The sequence below is a fragment of the Hyla sarda genome, chromosome 10 (genome assembly GCF_029499605.1).
Source record: "Hyla sarda isolate aHylSar1 chromosome 10, aHylSar1.hap1, whole genome shotgun sequence".
NCBI classification, from domain to species: Eukaryota; Metazoa; Chordata; class Amphibia; order Anura; family Hylidae; genus Hyla; species Hyla sarda.
This window is the reverse complement of record NC_079198.1, coordinates 30,923,193-30,947,235: the sequence shown is the minus strand read 5'-3', so window position 1 is coordinate 30,947,235 and position 24,043 is coordinate 30,923,193. Positions and strand designations below refer to the sequence as shown.

Genomic DNA, 24,043 nt, shown 5'->3' with positions numbered 1-24,043 from the left:
GTTCATGTACTGTTATATTAAAGTGGTAGTACATAGCTTCACAGTGGATGAGGTCCTGAGCAAAATATTTCCTATTTCCCATATGGACCGCACCATGCTTCATAGTGGAATGACTGCATTGTACTTCTGCATGCACTGTCAGCCAGTTTATTGTCCTGGGGCAATTCTTCCTTCCGTGACACCTATAACTGTGCTACTGGCAGAATTTAGTCTATTAGGGAGGATACAAAATAATTTTTAATAGGCTGTGCCAAGGGTTCAGCCCTGTGGACACAAACCAGGAAAGTCCAACAAAATTGAAAACCAATAGGTCCAAAATATGACCCCAGTTAACCAATGGGGAACCTGTCATGTTAAATATAGTGTTCAATATACAAACATCTTGATATAGGGCAGGAGGTGCTGAGCAGATAGATATAGTTTTGAGGAAAAAAGATTCAATATAATAACTTTGATCTCTATTTGGCCTGGGTGGTCCAGTGGGTGGTCCTACTTGGTGATTGTAGCTATATTTATATGCCCACTCAGACAGAAAAGGCTGTCAATCACTAAGTAGAACAGTCCACTGGATTTCCAAATCCAAAATGAACAGAGAAATAAATAAGTTATTAGATAGATATTGACAGTATCCCTTATGTCCATGAGCGGGCAGTCTGTTGGTGTACTATAGCTTTTTCCCATTGAAATAAAAAGCTACAACACCAGACACGTCTGATAGATAAGAGTAGCATAATTAAAATAAAAATCAAGTGTTTTTTTCTAATTCTGGACAACTCCTCTAAATGTCCCTTCACTAAGCATTTTAGACTGGAGGCTACCATGAAAGAGATTAAATAGAGGACATCGTTTTACACAACATTCTGAATTCTGTTGGAAAATGGAAATGAATTAAATCTCCTTTCCATATTCACACGGTTACATTAGCATGGATGAAAAAAGACACATGTCCATCAAGTTCAACCAAAGGAGCGGAGAAGATGTAGGGGAGGAGATTGGGTACATTTAGAACTATAAGTTTTATACTGAACTGTCATAATAAATAATGTCCAAGATACATATTTGTGTTACTGAGCTAACTATCTATCTTATTATCCAAGTCTTGTGTCTAGCAGTGGGTCAGATCTGTGTGTGGCTGGTTTCATGTGAGTTTCTCAGACCAGAAGATATTTAAAGACATTTTTCTACAGATTTCATGCTTTCTGCCAGTGTGACCACTTAAAGGGGTACTCCCATGGAAAACTTTATTTGATTTTTTTTTTAAATCAACTGGTGCCAGAAAGTTAAACAGATTTGTAATTGACTTCTATTAAAAAAATCTTAATCTGTCCAAAACATTTTATGGGCTGTATGCTACAGAGGAAATTCTTTTCTTTTTGGATTTCTCTGATGTCATGACCACAGTGCTCTCTGCTGACCTCTGTTGTCCATTTTAGGAACTGTCCAGAGCAGCATATGTTTGCTATGGGGATTTTCTCCTGCTCTGGACAGTTCAAAAAATGGACAGAGGTGTCATCAGAGAGCACTGTGGTCATGACATCAGAGAAATCTAAAAAGAAAAGCATTTCTTCTGTAGTATATAGCCCCTAAAAAGTACTGGAAGGATTAAGATAAAAAAAAAAATAAAAAAAAAAATTCCACGGGAATACCCCTTTAAGATAATTTCAGAAAATGTATCTGTTTGGAATGATAGAGACTAACTCTTCCCAATTTACAATCGGCACATTCTGATTTGGCAATAAACAGCACATTGCTATTGCCTGCTCAGTCTTTTATATTAGTATTTGTAGGTTTAAAAAAAGCTAATTTGCAGAAATTTGTTTCAGGGCTGAAATTTGTTTAAATCAGCTGTCTGATTTAACTTAATTGAAGGTTCCCCGATTCCCCAAGGTATGATTATCAGCAGTTGTAATACAGTATAAAACACGACAAACGATGTAGGTAGATGTGATGCCGTAGTAATGGCAGCAGCAGTACCGTATGAAACATGACAAGAGATGCAGAGCTGTGTAGGGTTAGTAGTAGTTGCAGCAGCAGTACAGCAAGGAAAATTATGGACAACAAGGGAGATGTGTTGTTTCTGTGTAGAGCTGACAGCATTGACCGCCATTTTGAGAGATTTATCCAGAACAAATCTTAAAAGTTTCAGATTTGCCAAACTGTACAATTTTGGGAAAACTCTGAACAGATTTCATTCACTCATCTAGATTTGTAAGCTTAGGGTGTATTTACACCGTGTGGATTTGGTGCAGTAAAAAAACACATCAAAATTGCATCTATGTGAATCCAGGTGTTTTGCAGGTGCATGATATAAAACAAATGTGTTTTACCTGTACAAAACATGCAGCAATTACCAAATCGGGGGGGGGGGGGGGGGGGGGGGGGGAATGTCCTACTGCAGTAAAATGCACGTGCTATACATCCACTGGATAAAACAAAGTAGGACAAACAGTACTGGATCCTAGAACTGGATATTTTTTAAATTGTGTCATCAAGGCAAATGAAGCCGGCCCTGCTGGTCTGATATCGCGGGGGCAAGTTGTTTCTGGCCTTCACTTTTCCTACAGTGTCCACTAAAGGGGAAATGTGGTATTACATTTTGATAACTTAGATAAATGGCTGACTATGTAATATAGGGATATGCTGAGTACAACAAAGTGAGCTTCTGCCTTCATATATATCCCTCTTCTAGATACCCCCCTATAAAATACATATGTTATAATCTGTTTTGTCTTTGGTTAAAATGATGAAAATAATAAAATCTACTGTCTCACTAATCTTCCATCTAGAGTATAAAATATCACTGTATTCATTTTAGACAGTATTCTAGATTTGTATTCTTTTTCAGGCAGATAAAGTCATTTCCATACTCATAAATGTGAATTTGAAAATCTGAATAAGGATGCATTAAAATAAACCTTCCTCATTCTGCAGCTCGCTGAAGCTAAGGTTAAGCATCCATAACTGGATATTATCCACTGGGATTAGTTAAATATAGTTCAGATAAGGCAACCCGATCTTTACAGATCTTCCTCCCCCATGAACTTTAAATGTTATTCTTGCATCAGTCAGCAATATGAAGACAGACATGAACATGCTAGTCAGACCGTCTGCATACATTTAGACTGAAATATATTATTTGTTTCCATAAAATACAAAATTATAAATAGAAATATTGAAGTATAATGATGAAGAGGAAAAACAATCTGACTGTAAACAGGGGGGAGTACAGTATAGCACAGATGCCTACCAGAGATAATCTAGATTCCTCTCCGAAAAAGGTTAAGGGGCCCTTGACCATAGCGTGTGCCAAAAGAGATATTAGTGCCCTCGACATAGACATAACCCAGTCAGCAATAACTAGAAGCCACTAAGTATATACCAGTCAGCCATAACATTAAAACCATACTGTGCAGGTCCCCTTCATTCTGCCAAAACCGCTCTAAACCCATTAAGGAATAGACTCCACATGACTTCAGAAAGTGTCCTGTGATATCCACCACCAAGATGTTAGGGGCAGATGAATAAGTCTAGTGAGTTGTGAGCTGGAGCCTTCATGTGTCAGACTTGTTTTTCCAGCTCTTTCCAAAAATGCTTGAACATATTGAGATCTGAAGAATTTGAAGGCCAAGTTACCACTTTGTGATGTTTCTTAAACCATTCCACAATTTTTGGAGTGTGAAAAGGCATGTAACCTCCACATGATGGCAAGACCCAAGATTTCCTAAATTTCACAATGCCTCTGTCAGCTTTTCTCCTTTCTACAGTGCATTCTTGTGCCATCTCTTCCTCAAGTAAGCAACTCACATGCTCCTCACCATCCACTTTGTGTTACTCATCAGACCAGGACATTTTCTTCTGTTGCTCCATAGTCAAGTTCTGATGTTTACATTCCCATTGTAGAAGCTTTGGTGGTTGACAGGGGGTCAACATTAGAGATGTGCGAATTTTAGAAAAATTCGATTCGGCCGATTCACCAAATTTTCTGAAAAAATTCAGTTAGATACGAATTTGCCTTGTCGTAACATGCATAGGGAGTTTGCTGTGTTAGTGAAATAATATTGTTATTCGGTATGACGTGCAGATTACAGGCATTGCTATTGGAATTTATAAGGCTTATGGTTCAACAGTTGCAGTGGGGGCTCACATTGCCATAGCCTCCCGCTGTAAACAATTTCTAAGTTGTTTTTGTTCTATATTATATTTTTGAAATGCTACAACTGATGGTGTTGACTGACCGGAATATGCATTGACTTCTTGTCTGCCCTTGATTAACAAATTTCGCAATTTAATTTTAATTGAATTTCAAAATTTTTTAAATCCATTTTTGAGGACCCATTCTGGTGAGCATCGAGCTTGCAGTCTGCCATGAGGCGAGCTACCACCTGTTCCAGTCCCTGCCTCTCAGCACCCCCCCCCCCTACTGTGAAACTGCAAATTATGTTTCATTTAATCAGTTATGGTTCATTGTTATCGCTCCAACCTGTTTAATTGGATTCTTGTGCTAATTCTAAAGGTAAGATATGACGACGACCATAGGGCCCCAAAATTGAAAAGATTGATAAGACTTTCTAAAATTTTAATTGAAGATTTTGATTAGATTCACAAGTTTAATGTCCCTGGTGCCCAAAACGTTAACTTTGAACTAATACTATATGACCACAAAACCCAATATAACAAGGAGATCGCATGGCAGCACAATGAGAGAGCCTAGAGGTGGCAGCAGCCCGATGAGACCATAGGGCCTCACAATTTAAAAGATTAAAGATATTTTAAAAAAATGTTATTGAAGATTTTAAATAGATTAACATTTTAAAAGTTTAATTTAATGTGCCATGAGGAGACCATATGAAGGCAAAATGACACAGCCTGGAGGTGGCAGCAGCCTGACAAGTCCATAGGACCTCACAATTGAAAAGATTAAAGATATGTTTTTTAAATAAAGCTGAAGATTTTAAATAAATTAACATTTTAAAAGTTTAATTGATACCAGAAGCTCAGGCCTTTCGCTGTGAATCCTGCTGCTCAGGTCTCTTAGGCGTACGCCTGTGCGACAGTGTATGCGAAATGTTTGGACAAAAAAAAACTACAATCTCAAAAACAAACACAAAGGGGCGTGGCTTTTCAATAAATGGGTGTAACCCGACATTTTTCTGGGAAACACTCAGTTTTTTGGGGCCAAAAAAGCGGAGAAGAGTGAATTATGAAAACCCGACTGTCAGAGGCTGGTGCAAAAACAGGTAAAATGGTCAGGTTTTTCCCCAAGCATGCTTAATATGGGCAATATGCATAAACTAGGTAAACCAAAATTAAAAAGACTGGTTCACTTAACCCACCTTTCATCGTGACTTATATTCCTGACTTGATAGGATATATGGACAAATATTTACCTTAAATGTGTGGAGATTTTAAATAAATGAATTAAAAAAAACTGTTTACTTTGATGTTTGCATTGTTTCATGGTAGTACCTTTTAACTGTATCTGTGATTTATTCAATATCAATTGCACAACTTTATTTGTAGGATTGCTAACATAATCCACATCCAGCCTTTTCTTCCATTTGGTCTGTAGAATATTGTCACTACGGCTTGCAGCCTCAGTGTCAAAATGCATGCTTAACTGGTATTCCCAAATTGTGTAAAAAAGTGTGTTATTTCTTAAATAAAATCGCCATGGTTCACATAGCAGATTTGTCACCCAACTCAATTTCTTAGTTAGGAATCTGTGCTACAGTAGCTCATTTGTGGGATCATACCAGACAGACTAGCTTTTGTTTCCCCAGTATATCTATGATTGTTGGCCAGGTGTTCCTTCCCTGGAACACTTCTGGTAGATACTTAACCACTGCATTCCAGGAGTATCCCAAAATCTGACAGTTCACTTCCTGCCTAATATATTCCACCTCTTTAATGTATCCTTTTAACACTTTTCCTGTCTTTTTTAGGTTGGTTTTGATGTTATGGTTGATCGTTGTAACTTGCTCTTCAACCAAGGTACTTTTCCACATAACATGAGTACAGTATTGTCATCAGAATGAGAAATACATTATTATTGTTGGAATATAAAAAGTCACAATGCTCTTCAATATTTTATTTTTGCTCAGTTTTATGTAAAAAAAATATATTATCTTAATATATTTAAAAATGTATCTTTGTATAGTAGTTGTGTTTCAGTTATGATAATTCCATCTGCTAATCACATTCGATCTATCATACATTTTTTGATCTGAGAAATAGCTGAGTAGACTGATGTAATTGTGTATCTAAGGCCTCAATATAAATCAAAAAGTCCACCTGTCATTATAAATTTTATTTGCTTAAATGGATAGCACATGTGAATCCATGAAACTGCAGTAAATCTTCCAACAGCCTGTGCCCCCCCTTCCCCAACTGCAAAACACTCCTCAGTCTCCAAAAATTCCATTTAGTGTATAAATATAAAGACTAGAAAGGGAGCAGCGTGGGTGACACCTGATAGGTCAGAGCACACTGTCCACCTACTCAGTAAGTGTACACAGAAAATGCACAATTTAGGAATTCAACAGAGAGAAGGCAACAAGCAGATTATATGTGTATGCAAGATTGTACTACATCTTATTTACATATGATAGGGACCAGAAAGTACAGACCCATCGGAACAAGTGTGGCTGGGGATCAGCCATGCGGCTATGATTTATTTACTAGTTTACAACATTCTGAACCTTAATTTTATTTAAAGGAAAACGGTCATCCTGTTCACCACACACTAAACCCAATACACTGGGTTAGTGTGGGTGAGCAGTAGCCCAATGAGGGGCCACTTATTTATCCTCTTAAGGACACAGCCCATTTTGGCCTTAAGGACACAGCCAATTTTATTTTTGCATTTTTGTTTTTCCTCCTCGCCTTCTAAAAATCATAACTCTTTTATATTTCCATCCACAGACCCATGTGGGGGCTTGTTTTTTGCGTGACCAAATGTACTTTGTAATTACATCATTTTACCATAAAATGTACGGAAAATCCCAAAAATGTTTAGCAAATTTTGGAAGGTTTCGTTTTCACGCTGTACACTTTACAATTATATGTTTTCTTTATTCTGTGGGCCAATATGATTAAAATGATACCCATGATTACCTACTTTTCTAGTATTGTACTGCTTTAACAAAATAAGTATGTTTAAAATTGCCCTATTTTGATCCCCTATCTCTCATTTTCCCATATACAGGGCTGTATGAGGGCAAACATTTTGTGCCATGAACTGCAGTTTTTTCTACGCAAATGTGACTATTTTATTTATTTATTTATTTTTTTTATGTGACCTAACCAAAACACAGCAATTTTTGACTTTTATTCCGCTCACCGTACTGGATCATTTACATTATATTTTGAAAGTTCGGACATTTACCCACCAGATGATACTAAATATGTTTATTAATTTTTTTTTATGCTTTTTGGGAGTAAAATGGAAAAAAGTGCCGATTAAATTTTTTATTGGGGGAGGGGCTTTTTCACATTTTTTTTTACTTACCCCCCCCCCCCCCCCCCCACAGGGGACTATTTACAGCAATCAATAGATTACAGATAAAAAGACATGGTTGCACATCTACTTCTTGCACAAAGATCCTGTGCTCCTTAACCCCTTAAGGACTCCGGGTTTTTCCGTTTTTGCACTTTCGTTTTTTCCTCCTTACCTTTTAAAAATCATAACCCTTTCAATTTTCCACCTAAAAATCCATATTATGGCTTATTTTTTGCGTCACCTATTCTACTTTGCAGTGACATTAGTCATTTTACCCAAAAATGCAAGGTGAAACGGAAAAAAAAATCATTGTGTGACAAAATAAAAAAAAAAACACACCATTTTGTAACTTTTGGGGGCTTCCGTTTCTACGCAGTGCATATTTCGGTAAAAATTACACCTTATCATTATTCTGTAGGTCCATACGGTTAAAATGATACCCTACTTATATTGGTTTGATTTTGTCGCACTTCTGGAAAAAATCATAACTACATGCAGGAAAATTTATACGTTTAAAAATGTCATCTTCTGACCCCTATAACTTTTTAATTTTTCCACGTACAGGGCGGTATGAGGACTCATTTTTTGTGCCGTGATCTGAAGTTTTTATCGGTATGATTTTTGTTTTGATCGGACATTTTGATCACTTTTTATTCATTTTTTTATGGTATAAAAAGTGACCAAAATACTCTTTTTTGGACTTTGGATTTTTTTTGCGCGTACGCCATTGAGCGTACGGTTTAATTAATGATATATTTTTATAGTTCGGACATTTACGCACGCGGCGATACCTCATATGTTTATTTATTTATTTTTTTACACTGTTTAATTTTTTTTATGGGAAAAGGGGGGTGATTCAAACTTTTATTAGGGAAGGGGTTAAATGACCTTTATTAACACTTTTTTTTTACATTTTTTTTGCAGTGTTATAGGTCCCATAGGGACCTATAACACTGCAAACACTGATCTTCTACACAGATCACAGGCGTGTATTAACACGCCTGTGATCAGTGTTATCGGCGCTTGACTGCTCCTGCCTGGATCTCAGGCACGGAGCAGTCATTCGTCGATCGGACACCGAGGAGGCAGGTAAGGGCCCTCCCGGTGTCCGGTCAGCTGTTCGGGACGCCACGATTTCACCGCGGCGGTCCCGAACAGCCCGACTGAGCAGCAGGGTCACTTTCACTTTAGAAGCGGCGGTCAGCTTTGACCGCCGCTTCTAAAGGGTTAATACCGCACATCGCCGCGATCAGCGATGTGTGGTATTAGCCGCGGGTCCCGGCCGTTGATGAGCGCCGGGACCGACGCGATATGATGCAGGATCGCGGCGCGATCCCGCTTCATATCGCGGGAGCCGGCGCAGGACGTAAATATACGTCCTGCGTCGTTAAGGGGTTAAAACTAACAGGTCTGTGTGTAGCGAGTCTGTGAAATAAAATGCCCCTAAAATAAAATGGGCGACCTCCACAACACCAGTGCCCACAGGAGGAATGGCCCAGTGGCAGAGCAGCTCCAATGCTGCCTGAACCAGTCCCTGGCTCTGGGCCAGCACACCCCACAGAAACAGTTCCATCACAGTGTGGTGCAGTGCAGTGACCATTGTTGCTGTGATGCTTTACCTGTGGTTTATGTGGCACAGAGTTGGTGGGCTTGTTTAGGCATGATTGGGGCTGCCTGTCCACTGAGTCGTTCTTCCTGTGGGCTTGGTGTTTTGGCAGTGGTGGCCGCCATCTAGCCCTACATCAGTTTTAGTTCAGGGTGTCATTCTGCAGCTCAGTTTCATTAAAGTGAATGGAGTCAAGTAATACCACACCCAACCTGGAGACAGACAGGGAGTGGTTTTTGAAAGAAACAGCTCTGTGTTCCTATTCCTGGATAACCCCATTAAGTAATTTTTTTATTTAATCACTGAACAACCCCATTTAATATCCCATGGCACATGGGTAAAACAAAGAATCCTTCAACACTTTATGATTCTTAGAAACCTGACAAATGATAATGATGTAAAAGTATGCATTCTCATGTTGCCAATAGTATTATCACAGCTCAGAAAATCCTCCATAAAGTCTTTTAAAAAATATTAAGAGGTAACCATGACATAAGAAGCTGAAATACAAGATATTGCTACTAAATAATGTGTAAAAAGGACTATTGGCTGTGTAAAGACAGGGTTAATATACTGATGTAAACAGACCTCCAGGTATATAATAGGTATAAGGTACATGTACTCACCCACAATACGAATGCTCACTGTTGCAGTATCAACCATGTTTTCAATTTGGACAGAGAGGTCATATTTTCCTGAATGAGATCGTTCTGATGATCTTATAAAGAGAATTGTGTCTGCATCTGAAGTTCTGACACTGACTTGCTTTGGATCCAATGGTTGGCCATCTTTTGACCAGGTGACTACTGGTCTGGGTTTTCCCTGTTATAATAAAAGTATTATATGTCAGTGGTTCCTTGAATTTCTTACCTAGGATGTAATCTGTCATTTGCAAAAACCTTTTATATAATGTAGATAACATTGTATGTTTAAAGAGTGTATATTTTTGGGTGAGAAAATGTATATTTTTGGCTGTCTTGTCCGTGCAGCTATTGTCTGTGGGTCTCCATGAGGAGACTTGTCAGTCAGCCTGCTGTGTGAGCCAGGAGCATGTTATTGAGCTTGCATATTACGTATTTAGCAGTCGACTCAGATATATATTTTGTGCTGTGCATGTATATGTATTGTCCATTGTGGTTATTTTAGCAACATGCTTAACATTACTTAATGTAATGCTTGCCATCTTGCATGATGATCAAAGGCTTGAAAACCCATTTCATTAAGCCAATAGAGCAAAGAGATGCCGGCTTCTTGTCACATTGCTCTGCTCTGTAGGCCACAGGCTGCTGCGGGCATGTGTCCCCCTCTGTGTGCCATGCCCCCAGCTCATATAGAAGCACAGTCAAGTCACTCATATTGCATGTCTCTTCATAATAGCAGAGTGGGGGAGGTAGAGAAGACCTGTCACCATACTGGCTAGGGAGTGGAGATGAGGTGAGTATGTAGCATTTATTTATTTTATAGTTTGTTTGTTTTTGCTGAGGAGGACAGCTGTCTATTATTTGGGGCACTAGGAGTGGGGAACATGTGAAAATGTTGTGGGAAAAGTGCAGAGCCTACAATTCCTGTCTGAGAGATTCTACAAATACGATTAATAGCCAGGAGAAGTTGTCATGTTTGTCTGGGCTAGATAAAGAACAAAAGAAAAATAACAACTCTCAGAAATCATCACTTCAGAGTAACTGTCCTATAATACCTTACCCATCTACAGTATCTGTGTACAGCTGGTATCTACCACTATATGGTCACTGTATGGGTGCGTATAATAACAGTATGGCTTTATTATTCAGTCACCGTGTGGTAGTAATATGTGATCATGGTCTTGCTTTATTATCTGGCCCTGATAGACTGGTATTATTGGCAAGGTTGGTCTTGGTATGCTGGATTTGGTTAGTGACAGTATGGTAATATTTGTTCCTAGTATTTAGAGGTATACAGTATTATCACACATACAAAATTGCCTTGTAGCTAGCTGGGCAGGGAGTAACATATATTTTTATAGACTATAGCATTCCCATGTTTGGGGGGTGGCCTGTTTTATCTGTCTAGAGTACCAAAGTACCTTGTCTTGGCGCTGCCAGTGGTTGTCAATGTAAAGTCCATGTCTGCCACGTGTGTCTTTTTGATCATATGCATCTATTTGCAATGGTTATATCAGACACACCTGAACTTAATAACTATGTGGGTTATTTACAGTGGGGGGGGGGGGAAAGTATTTAGTCAGCCACCTATTGTGCAAGTTCTCCCACTTAAAAAGATGAGAGAGCCTGTAATTTTCATCATAGGTATACCTCAACTATGAAAGACAGAATGGGGGGAAAGGCTACAGGAAATCACATTGTAGGATTTCTAATGAATTAATTGGTAAATTTCTCTGTAAAATAAGTATTTGATCACCTGCAAACAAGCAAGATTAGCTCTCACAGAACTGTAACTTCTTCTTTAAGAGTCTCCTCTGTCCTCCAATCGTTACCTGTATTAATGGCACATGTTTGAACTTATCAGTATAAAAGACACCTGTCCAAAACCTCAAACAGTCACACTCCAAACTCCACTATGGCCAAGACCAAAGAGCTGTCGAAGGACACCAGAAAAAAAATTGTAGACCTGCACCAGACTGGGAAGACTGAATCTGCAATAGGCAAGCAGCTTGGTGTGAAGAAATCAACTGTGGGAGCAATTATTAGAAAATAGAAAACATGCAAGACCACTGATAATCTCCCTCGATCTGGGGCTCCACACAAGATCTTACCCCCATGGTGTCATAATGATCACAAGAACGGTGAGCAAAAATCCCAGAACCACACGGGGGGGGGCCTAGTGAATGGCCTGCAGAGAGCTTGGACCAAAGTAACGAAGGCTACCATCAGTAACACACTACCCCGCCAGGGACTCAAATCATGCAGTGCCAGATGTGTCCCCCTGCTTAAGCCAGTACATGTCCGGGCCAATCTGAAGTTTGCTAGAGAGCATTTGAATGATCCAGAAGAGGATTGGGAGAATGTCATATGGTCAGATGAAACCAAAGTAGAATTTTTTGGTAAAAACTCAACTCGTCATGTTTGGAGGAGAAAGAATGCTGAGTTACATCCAAAGAACACCATACCTACTGTAAAGCATGGGCTGGAAACATCATTCTTTGGGGTTGTTTTCAGCAAAGGGACCAGGAAGACTGATCTGTGTAAAGGAAAGAATAATTGGGGCCATGTATCGTGAGATTTTGAGTGAAAACCTACTTCCATCAGCTAGGGCATTGAAGATGAAACACGGCTGGATCGTTCAGCATGACAATAATCCCAAACACACCACCCGGGCAACGAAGGAGTGGCTTCGTAAGAAGCATTTCAACGTCCTGGAGTGGCCTAGCCAGTCTCCAGATCTCAATGAATAAAAAAGAGAAAAAGCTAGCCACTATATAATGACGCACACCACAAAAGATCAAACAGAAAATGCAATCTTTATTATAAACACCATTTATAGCACGAACATTTAAAACCACTTAAAAAAACATGTACTAATCATGGTGGAGGATTGTAATCCTACTCTACACCAGCCCCCTAGTGGGCACAAATAACTCAGTGGGAGGGTCCCTGAAATATGGTATAAGCAAAGAACATGTGTCACGTATATATATAACACTGCAGGGCATAACCATACAATTCAAATAAAGCACTGTACAGCTGCATACATCAAGTGATCTGTAATGGGGTAAGGACCAATAGCCCATGAAACTAACAACCATTAATACCCAACTGCCATACTAGAAAGTAGCATGTTAGATGATAACAGGGACACCCTCACCAACTAGGTAGTTCACAGCAGCTCCACGCATTCCGCTGCCCTTGGCGGCAGCCTCCTCAGGAGTGAATTGTGCTAAGTGATAGGGCGGTATATATGGCAAAACACCTGTGTACATTATGTGCTGGGCGTACCTAACTACATACCTATTTCATTGCTCACAACCTTGTGAGACCGCATATGGCACAGCCAGAAGCCAGGTTCCCAGCCCAGTAAGGCGGCGTGTGACGCAGCTGGAAGTTAGGCGCCACGTGACATAGAAAGTGACACACAGCGTGACTGGAAGTGGGGCATCGCGTGCAATACGCAAAATATCCAGAGGCAGGAAGTCTCCAGATCTCAGCGCCATAGAAAACTTTGGGGGGAGTTGAAGTCCGTGTTGCCCAGAGTATATAGCACTTCAGAATGATAGTTCAAAGGATCACATAATACTTAATCACAGCCCTGTTGAAACCCTTGTTTTAAATTATATTTAAAAACTGCATTTTATTGGTATGCATTAAAAAAAATTAACACCAAATTGTGATGATCACTCGTGAACACCAAAAACAAATAATAATAATAATGCTGAGGTGCTGGACCAATGATTATTCTGTAACGATTTAACAAAAAATAAAGGCAATATTGACTAATATTTTAAAAATTCATGAAAAAGGTGAGTGGCTGATGCACCACTGTCCTCCAGGCTGCACAGACAGAAAAAATCGTGACACCTTACTTCCTCAATTTGCCAATACCAACTACCGTGATGTATTTTGATATAACTCAATGCCCTGTTATGCAGATATCACTATCTTAGGTTTGGCGAAATTAGGCCAAACTCACCATAAATAGGGTACAGTTCATCCACATTCACATTCGCAGAAATTGATATGAAAAAATAAGCCATAAAATCTGCTTTACAGTTTTATGGTCCAATAGTTCTGACGTGTTTCTTCCCTAGATGACGGGATTTATCAAGGAACATATAGCATAGATGCCCCGTAGATAAGGACTAGAGTCAGGAGTTACAACTGGCACAAGGCCAGCATAGATCTACCTGTGTAACAGAGGAACAGTATAAGCACTTGTATATAGTATGATGTATTAAGTAATAAAAGATAGACATTAATGGCATCTGTACACACCTCACTCCTGTTGACTGTCAGAGAGACATACAGTGACGCCCAATCAGCGTCCCGGTCGTCTGCTAGTCCACACAGCTGAACCGTATGTCCCACATTGTCTCCCTTTTATGTTAACAGGTTCACGGCAGACACTGCCGGGTGCTTCCGGGGATGTGACAATCACTTCCGGCAACCGTGCGCGCTACACCGCGATTCATATACAGATAAGTAGACAGTATTCAGAAGGTGTTATAACGACATATTGTGTTTGCTGCAGAGGTATCATGATCTAGTTTGACCGTCAATAGCGCCGTTACGGGCTCAGCTAATGGCTCAGTCTGATGGCGTATGTAGTCCCATGACTACTCCCGATATCAACAAACAGAAAGCGTCTTGTCGCTATGGCACCATTCCGAGCTTTAATAGTAGCTCGGGTTGATGACAGGGGCGGTCACTAATAATCACATGATCTATCTCGGCAACAATGTACAAGGCATCACGTTGCTATGGCTAGCTATGTTAGTCTATCATTAGACAGCTGTCAATAGAGATGTCGGGAATTGTTCGCTGGCGAACTTAGCATGTTCGTGTTTGCATCGCCGGGCGAACATATGTGAAGTTCGATTCGCCCCCTATACTTTAACATTGCGGTAAACTTTGACCCTGTGAGTCAGAGTCAGCAGACACATTACAGCCAATCAGCAGCAGTCCCTCCCTTCCAGACCCTCCTACCTCCTGCATGGACGCCATTTTACCTTCATTCGGTATGCTGCAGGCTTAGAAAGTGGAGGGACAGAGAAGCTGCTCCCGCTGTATAGGGAAAGCGATAGCTAGGTTGCTGCTAGGTGGTGTATTTGGGGTCCACTTTACTCCTAAAGCACTAGTCTAACATCTGCTTTAAGGACAGCACCCAAAAAAGCTCTTTTTAGGGCTCAAATATGAGTTTGTGTGTCTTGCAACAGCTGGAGGCACCCTGGTTGGGAGGGAACCACTGGTTAAAAGGGGTACTCCAGTGTAAAATTTAAGTTCCTTCAAGCATTTAACTACAGTATTAAAAGGGCTATAAGTTCAGTCTGTGTTTCTTGCAACAGCTGGAGGCACCCTGGTTGGGAGGGGACCGCGTTAAAAGGGGTACTCCAGTGTAAAACATAAGTTCCTTCAAGCAACTAACTACAGTATTAAAAGGGCTATAAGTTCAGTCCGTGTGTCTTGCAACTGCTGGAGGCACCGCTGGCAACCTTTTTTGCTCATTGTCACACTAGTGCAAATCACATTTGGTGTGACAGTTGTTCAAAAAAAAAACAACCTTTTTTTGGCTGTGAAATAAAACCAGTGCTGCCTAAAGGGGGGCTCCAACTATGTGCTGCCTAATATGGGGGAATCTATGTGCTGCCTAAAGGGGGGATCTAAATATGTGCTGCCTAAAGGGGGCTCTATGTGCTGCCTAAAGGGAGGCTCTAACTATGTGCTGCCTAATATGGGGAATCTATGTGCTGCCTAAAGGGAGGCTCTAACTATGTGCTGCCTAAAGGGGGGCTCTAACTATGTGCTGCCTAACATGGGGGAATTGATGTGCTGCCTAAAGGGGATCTAACTATGTGATTCCTAAAGGGGGATCTAACTATGTGCTGCCTAAAGGGGGCTCTATGTGATGCCTAAAGGGAGGCTCTACCTATGTGCTGCCTAAAGGGGGGCTCTAACTATGTGCTGCCTAACATGGGGGAATCTATGTGCTGCCTAAAGGGGGATCTAACTATGTGCTGCCTAAAGGGAGGCTCTAACTATGTGCTGCCTAATATGGGGAATCTATGTGCTGCCTAAAGGGAGGCTCTAACTATGTGCTGCCTAAAGGGGGGCTCTAACTATGTGCTGCCTAACATGGGGGAATCTGAGTGCTGCCTAAAGGGGGATCTAACTATGTGATTCCCAAAGGGGGGATCTAACTATGTGCTGCCTAAAGGGGGCTCTATGTGCTGCCTAAAGGGGGATCTAACTATGTGATGCCTAAAGGGGGGCTCTATGTGCTGCCTAAAGGGGGCTAAAGCACGTTATTCCAAAGAATTTAGGAATAATAGGTGATTTATGCCCTTTATGGATTAAAACCAGACTCTGCATCAACTATGTAATTTTCCATGGGAGTTTTGCCATGGATCCCCCTCTGGCACGCCACAGTCCAGGTATTAGTCCCCTTGAAACAACTTTTAAATCACTATTATGGCCAGAAAGAGTCCCTGTGGGTTTTAAAATTCACCTGCCCATTGAAGTCAATGGCGGTTCGCCCGATTCGCCGGTTCGCGAACATTTGCGGAAGTTCGCGTTCGCCGTTCGCGAATCGAAAATTTTATGTTTGCGACATCACTAGCTGTCAATACTATTCCTCATTATGTAACTATTCCACAGGTAAATCATATAGTTAGATCAGGTATGCACGGACGGATTGGGATGATGGCACATCTAAATTATGATGGTGATTTCATTGTGATGTCATGGTCAACTTGCAACATATATTCGTTAATTCAATAACAGTTTTGTCCTAATTTACTGTATTAAAGATATATGAAAAAAATCTATACTAAATATAATAGATTAATCTATATCAACAGGGAAACTGATACTGCCCTATTGTTTATCCTAAGTACAGAAAGGGATGTCTTCATAATTTTCTTCTTATTTGAAGTACGGTATACAGTATTGAGGAGAGTATACTGGGATAAGGGGGAGGGTGAAAATAGAATTTGAAAAGGCAGGAGACAGAGTGCCCTCCCTAAACTGCTGTTCCCACACCTCTGTCCCTGCCTTTTGAGGAACCCACCTCCTTAATAGGGTGGCCTCAACCACGGTGACGTTCCCTGCTCTTGCTAAGTGATGACCCTATAGGGTGAGGTACTAATGGAAATTAAAAGGAATAGTCATAGTAGTCCCTACACCTCAGCCCAATCTGTCAGTTCCACACTCCACCAACTTATGTGTAACCAAAAATAATTTTTACTTGGTAGATTATTAATATAATGTGGAATCCTTTCATGGGATCCACCCTGGGAAATATCGATAGAACACTTTCATATCTCCCAGATTGCTAATCCTCCCATCCGGGCCAATCTTACTCAATAAATGCCAAGAAATTAAGATTTTCATTCAGACCGTGAGGATTTACCGTTTTTAATCAGTAGATCCATTCTGTTTCTTTCCTGAGTACTTTTCTGTCAACAATTCCCCTTCTATTGTCTACTTCTGGATTATCATTGTGTATGTCCCAGATATGCCTCGACACAGGTGTTTCCCGATGGTGTCTTATGTCCCCCAGATGTTCACCAATTCTCCGTCTCAACTCGCGTGTGGTCTTACCCACGTAACCGAGGGGGCAGGGACATTTACAGAGATAAATATTAGTCAATATTGACTTTATTTTTTGTTAAATAGGTACAGAATAATCATTGGTACAGCACCTCAGCATTATTATTATTATTATTATTATTATTTGTTTTTGGTGTTCATGAGTGATTATCACAATTTGGTGTTAAAGCATTTTTAATGCATACCAATAAAATACTGTTTTTAAATATCATTTAAAACAAGAGTTTCAACAGGGCTGTGATTCCGTGTTGCCCAGCCCCAAAACATCACTGCTCTAGAGGAGATCTGCATGGAGGAATGGGTCAAAATACCAGCAACAGTGTGTGAAAACCTTGTGAAGACTTACAGAAACCGTTTGACCTCTGTCTTTGCCAACAAAGGGTATATAACAAAATATTGAGATAAACTTGTCATTGACCAAATACTTATTTTCCACCATAATTTGCAAATAAATTCTGTAAAAATCAGACAACGTGATTTTTTTTTTCTCATTCTGTCTCTCATAGTTGAGGTATACCTATGATGAAAATTACAGGCCTCTCTCATCTTTTTAAGTGGGAGAACTTGCACAATTGGTGGCTGACTAAATACTTTTTTCCCCTCTGCAGGTACATTATAATTAACTTCACACTGATCAGTTGATCATCATACCTGGAAGGGTATGAGAAGGTTGACCTGTTCTCCAACTTTCTTAATATAAGTTTGTCTTAGTTGCCTTGGTAATCGGATCTTTGGTGACTCTGTAATTTAAAAAAAAGGATATCACAAAATGCTAAATTTTTATCACCGAGAAAATCACAGAGAAAATCTAAAAAGAATTATGTAATTTCCACCAGATCACCACTTAATCGTGTTACTTAAAAGTAAAATAAATGTACCTATAAGGTAGCCATGCACATAAGACAGGTGAGTGAACAACAAAAGAATGGTCTTCACAAGGCAGAAAATATGTGGACTGTCCGCCTTGAAAACACAAGCGGACATTCTGCAAATAGCATGTTTGGCTGGCGCTAGGACTGTTCTGAAAGTGCTGTCTCCATAGACGGCAGTGCACTTCCAAGCGGATTCCGCCGAAAGAATGAACATGTTCACTGTGTCCACAAAATTAAGAATGCCACTGTGTCCACAGAATTAAGGATGCCACTGTGTCCACAGAATTAAGGATGTCACTGTGGCTCCCATATAAACTGTAGCTTTGTAGAGCTGAAGGCACCTTGGTTGGGCAACATTTTTTGTAAGTGTTTCCCCGCACTCCAGCTGTTGCAAAACTACAACTCAAAGCATGCTAGGAGTTGTAGTTTTGCAAGAACTGGTGGCACCCTGGCAAGAAGTGGGGATCGTGCTGGGAAGGGGGGGGGGAAGGGATGGCGCTGGAAAAGGGGGGCAGGGATGGTGCTGGAAAAGGTGGGGAGGCAGAGATGGTGTGTGTGTGTGTGGGGGGGGGGGAGTTTGAGGGACACAGAGTGCCCCCAGTTTACCTGCCTCAGAAGCCTTTCTGCACTGCTGAGCTTCTGTATCCTCCAGTCTCTTCCTGCTTGCTGGGGTCATGTGATGTTATGATGTCACATGACCCAAGCAGTGCAGGGGAAAGCTGCCGTACCAATCAGCAGAGGAGGAAGAGGAGCTGAATAAGTCCCCCAAGAGAGAGCGTTATCCTCCACAGGCCTCCGACTTTCACTGTCACAGGCTGTTTCTGTGTGCGCTCGCTCTGCACTGCAGATTGAGCTTACAAAAACAGCTAGTGACAGGGATGGTCAGACACACCTGGGTCAGGGTGTCACCCCACCTGCACGTCAATGTCAATGGCACATATACGGATGGAAGCACAGAGAACAATGGGCCATATCCCACATAGACGTCAGCAGTAGAAACAAAAAATGCAGTGTCCAGCTCCCATCCCGCCATGATAAACGGCTAATATCTCAGCCCAAAACGCATCAGCGTTTTTTAACTTTTTATAGTGACGTCTTGCTATTCCCCCATTTTTAATATGGACCATTAAAGTTTGAAGTTTTAATCTACTTTTTTCCTTTGGGAGCTGGACACTGCATTTTTTGTTTCTACTACTGTTATATTTTGATAGTTTAAACATTTCTGCAAGCAGTTACAATAACCAGATATGTTTAGTTTTAATTTTAAAAATGTTTAATTAGTAAAATTGTAAAAGGGGTAATTTCCTTTTTTATTGGGGGAGGGGCTTATTCATGTTAATTACTTTTTTTTAACTCTCTTTATTTTAAGCAATTGTAAGCAATATTTACAGCAATTAATTGATTAATAGTACTGTTTAGTACTATGCATAGGCACAGAGCTGATCAGTGATATTAGCAAAAAGTTTGAATTACATTGCTTTATTTTAAACAATGAACATTGCTTTTCTATAGACTTTAATAAAACAACAGAAAGACTTTTTTTTACACCTACTTTATGGATGTTTTTTTTGTTTTGATTTTACAATGTGTGAACCCAGTCTTACATTCCATATTATCGTAATTTCACAGCACTTCACATGTGTTTATAATGCATAAAGGTAACTTACGCACAATCTCCCGGATTGTAACTGGCTGACCAAGAACTGCTGGCTCACTCTTTCCCGCTATATTGACAGCACGTATACGGAAGAAAAGTTTTTCACCAGTCGGAAGACCCTTCGCGGTGAATCCACATCTTTCCACAAGCTCTTTGTTGGTCTCAATCCATTCATCAGCTAAAATGAATGTAGATTGCAAATTGTTTTGGTAGGCATTAATAAAGGGGCCCATAATAGGAAAATGTAAAATATTCAATTTACGGCAAATATTACTAAAGTGGGACACTTAATTCTATTTAATTTAGTCTAGGTTCACATGGCCATTGTCTCCCATCCCGCTATTCTCCTGTCATTGCTGCTAAATGGACCATACTAACAAACAGATGAAAACTGATGCAGAATGATGCCATTAAGTGGCATCCTGTTGCATCAGTTTTTAATCCATTTATTTTCTGTTTTTATTTTGTCTGGCTACTTCCTGGTTCCTGACACCACTACTGAGCATGCTCAGAAGTAATAACGGAACAAAAACGGAGAAAACTGGTTTAAACTGAGACATCTGTTTTCAATCTGTTATCTATAGACTTTAATGTTAAAATTATAATATCCATTTTTATTCCGTTATTTTTGACGGGAGAAAAAATACTGCATGCAACGTCTTTTCCCCATTAAAAATAAAAAAAATAAACAGAACAGGAGACAAATGGTTGCTAATGGTTTGTAAAAAAAATCCCATTGACATCAATCGGATTCTTTTACAGCCATTTGCAACCCATTTAAAAATTATCAAACAGATTGATAACGGGCATTTATTAACGGGGGGCAGACGGTAATGTTAACGAGTCCTTATAGAATTTAAAAACATAGTACCAGAATTACAATAATTCATTACAATAAGAAAAATTTTTGGAAAACTTTTTCTTGATGGTTTCATCATTTAATGGTATTTGTGGATATTTAAAGGGTTGGCTCACCACCAACACCCACCCTATATCCATAGGATGGGGAAAAGTATATGATCATATAGTAAATGGAGCAGTGTGTATATTCTATTCCAACAGTAGAATCAAAATTCTTTCTCTAAACATCACTGGTTGTCCCAGCAGTCAGATCCCCAGTGATCACACACTTATCCCATATCCTGTGAAAAGTGTTGTTGGTGGCACGACCCCTTAAATTCCTAAGAATATTTGGCAGAATTCTCCCTCTGAAAAATCTCACACATGTGTGTCAAAAGCAAAGCTTAAATCTTTTGGGCTTTCTAAAACAGTTATAGCTACACCAATGACATATACTCAAAATTTTACCCATACTTACTTCCCTCTTTGCAGTACTCAATAAGATAACCATCAATGCCTCCAGCGCCAATACGATCTGGTGGTCTCCACTTAAGGGTGCAGGTTGTGTCTGTGACATCCTCAACCGTCAAGTGTAGAGGTTCACTAGTAGGAGCTGAAACATAGCATATTGTTGGTTAATTTTAAAACCTAGACAGATTTATACGCCTTTTAAGTGTCCAATATTTTAATAGCTGCCCAGACTTTATGCAAGAATGTCATTGTCCCATGTACTTTTAAAGAGGACCTGTGTCATGATCTGAAGCCATACATGGGAGAACTTCCTCCCTCACTCTGCTACACACAGCACAGAGCAGTTCAGTTTCAGATCAGCTATGATTGGATAAGGCTGCACACACACCCTCATCTCCTGCTTTTGGACTTCTGCCAGGGCAGCAAGAGGCCAAAGTCTGTGCAAGAGTTAGGGGAAAATATGCTCTGGACAAGTAAGGAGACACCTAGTGGCAGTTTTGTTTAAACACAAATAAAACATAGAAAACTTAACAAAGTAAATTAGAAAGATTTTTTATTTACCATAAAGGGGCAATAGCAAACATTAGTTTTAATGAGAGTGCCCATTCAAGGGAATCCTGTCATTCATTAAGGATACATACCGGTAGAGATCCTCATGTGGACCTAGGCTCTGATACAATAATAAGCTCCGGCGTTCTAGTAGAAGGCAGTCTCACTTACTAGGGTCAATTTCTTATGGGCTTTACTCTTTTTTGATGATGTCTTGTATATGAAATTATGACAAAGAATGTGATGCAATTAAAAGTGGACATATATATGTGTTGTGTAAAGGAGAGTGGTCCTGAATGTGGCCCTGCACTTTCAATAGCTGTTGGCTGACAACTATTCCTCCCCATCCCTCCATACGCTTGACAAATGAAATCCAACATGCCCAACCCTTCTCTCCCTGAAATAAACTGTCGGTGGAGAGTTAGGAGGTCCCCACACACATAAGTCAAAAGTTGAGTCAGCAGGTTCAGGAGTCTTTTTCCTAATGTGTATGGGCACCCTATCAAGGATTCCTAGCTTGATACTATATGAAATGCAGTTAATAGATAATGAAAAAATCATACTTTACTCATTTATATGTAACTATTAAAACCAAGTATTATTGATACTATAAAAACAGGTCATTGGTCATGTAATGTATAATCCAACAACGAAAAGCCCTTACCAATAGGCATGAATGGGTTGGTGGTGTTAGCTTCTCGGGAAATGCCAATGGCATTGACAGCAAAGATTCTAATTTCATACAAAACCCCTTCAATCATATTTGTGGACTGATATTTAATGTCTGTGTAGTATTCAAAGTTCATTTTCATCCAACGCTGGCTCCCTTTCTTTTTTCTTTCTATAAGATATCCTAAAGAATGTAGAAAACAAACGCTTATAAAAAGATGGTTTTCAGAATAAAAGTTAGTAGAGACTGTAGCATGACAGGTTTGCATTATGCACACGCATTATGAATGGATGATTTCAATTGTTTTTGTTTGACAATTTAAAGGGGCATTCCAGGAAAAAACTTTTTTTTATATCAAATGGCTCCATAAAGTAAAACAGATTTGTAAATTACTTATATTAAAAAAATCTTAATCCTTCCAATAATTATCAGCTGCTGAAGTTGAGTTGTTCTTCTGTCTGGCAACAGTGCTCTCTGCTGATATCACTGCTTGTCTCGGGAACTGCACAGAGTAGAAGAGGTTTGCTATGGGGATTTGCTTCTACTCTAGACAGTTCCCGAGACAGGTGTCATCAGAGAGCACTTAGAAAAGAACAACTCAACTTCAGCAGCTCATAAGTACTGAAAGGATTAATATGATTTTAATGGAAGTAATATACAAATCTGTTCAACTTTCTGGAGCCAGTTGATATATATATATATATATATATATATAAAGATTTTTCCTGGATAACCCCTTTAATAACATATTTATGTGATGACCAACCCAATGGAATCTGTCTTTACTTAATATATACATTTTAAGTGTGCCAATTTTTCTAATTACTGAATAGTAGGACAAATAATCTATGCTATTTTTGTTGTATAAATGCCTAGAATGTTTTGAGTACCCTAACATTGTATATTACAATACAATACATTGACGTTTCCTTATTCAATAAAACAAAGATAGCTGGAAAAAAAAAAGTGAATGAAGCAAGTTTGAAATGTCTGATTAAAGGGGTTATCCAGGATTAGAAAAACAGTTCTGTTTTCATAAAAAAAAAAAAAAAAAAAAAAAATGGAAAGATACTGTAACCTGAATACAATTTCCGCAAAGGTTAAACTGTAGAGTGGGGATTATATACAATTAATTCATGACATATATCATTACTGATCGCGCTTTTTTAATATGTGCTTTTGTTACATGTATACAGGGTTCCCTATGTTATGTTCACATTCCTCATATTGTAAGTTTTGCTGTACACCGGAGGAAATGCATATTACAATTTTCTGGATTAATTATGTGGTTCTAGTGTCTTTTATATATGAATTATATTATAAGGCTATTCCATGTTTCTCCTTACATAGTGACCTTTCTAGAACATCATTACTATGGTTTATAGATGCACTTAGTACTATACCTGCCTTTTTGGGGTTATCGCTTGTGTGAAGTTTTCGTTAATACTAGTTGCATTTTTTTAAATAAATATCTTTATATTTCCATATGCACACATTAATGCTATAGGTCTAAATCTGTCTATTATTCATTTTGTGGTTATGAACCATTGCTATGTTGGCTAACATCATTACTAAAACCAACTGACTTATTTTATGTGGGCTACTGCTTACAATGAAAGAGG

General features: G+C 39.4%; 1 protein-coding gene across 2 annotated transcripts in view; it reads right to left on the bottom strand.

Moving 5' to 3' along the window:
- Positions 1 to 24,043, bottom strand: part of LOC130293704 (myosin-binding protein C, fast-type-like) — a 93,075-nt gene that overhangs the window by 7,889 nt on the left and 61,143 nt on the right. For both annotated transcript variants that reach the window (XM_056542721.1, XM_056542720.1), the window contains exons 19-23: positions 22,416 to 22,604; positions 21,210 to 21,344; positions 19,902 to 20,069; positions 18,014 to 18,102; positions 9,731 to 9,926 (exon numbers count right to left, since the gene is read on the bottom strand). In XM_056542721.1, coding sequence (XP_056398696.1) covers positions 9,731 to 9,926; positions 18,014 to 18,102; positions 19,902 to 20,069; positions 21,210 to 21,344; positions 22,416 to 22,604 — 777 coding nt within the window. The remainder of the gene's footprint in view (positions 1 to 9,730; positions 9,927 to 18,013; positions 18,103 to 19,901; positions 20,070 to 21,209; positions 21,345 to 22,415; positions 22,605 to 24,043) is intronic.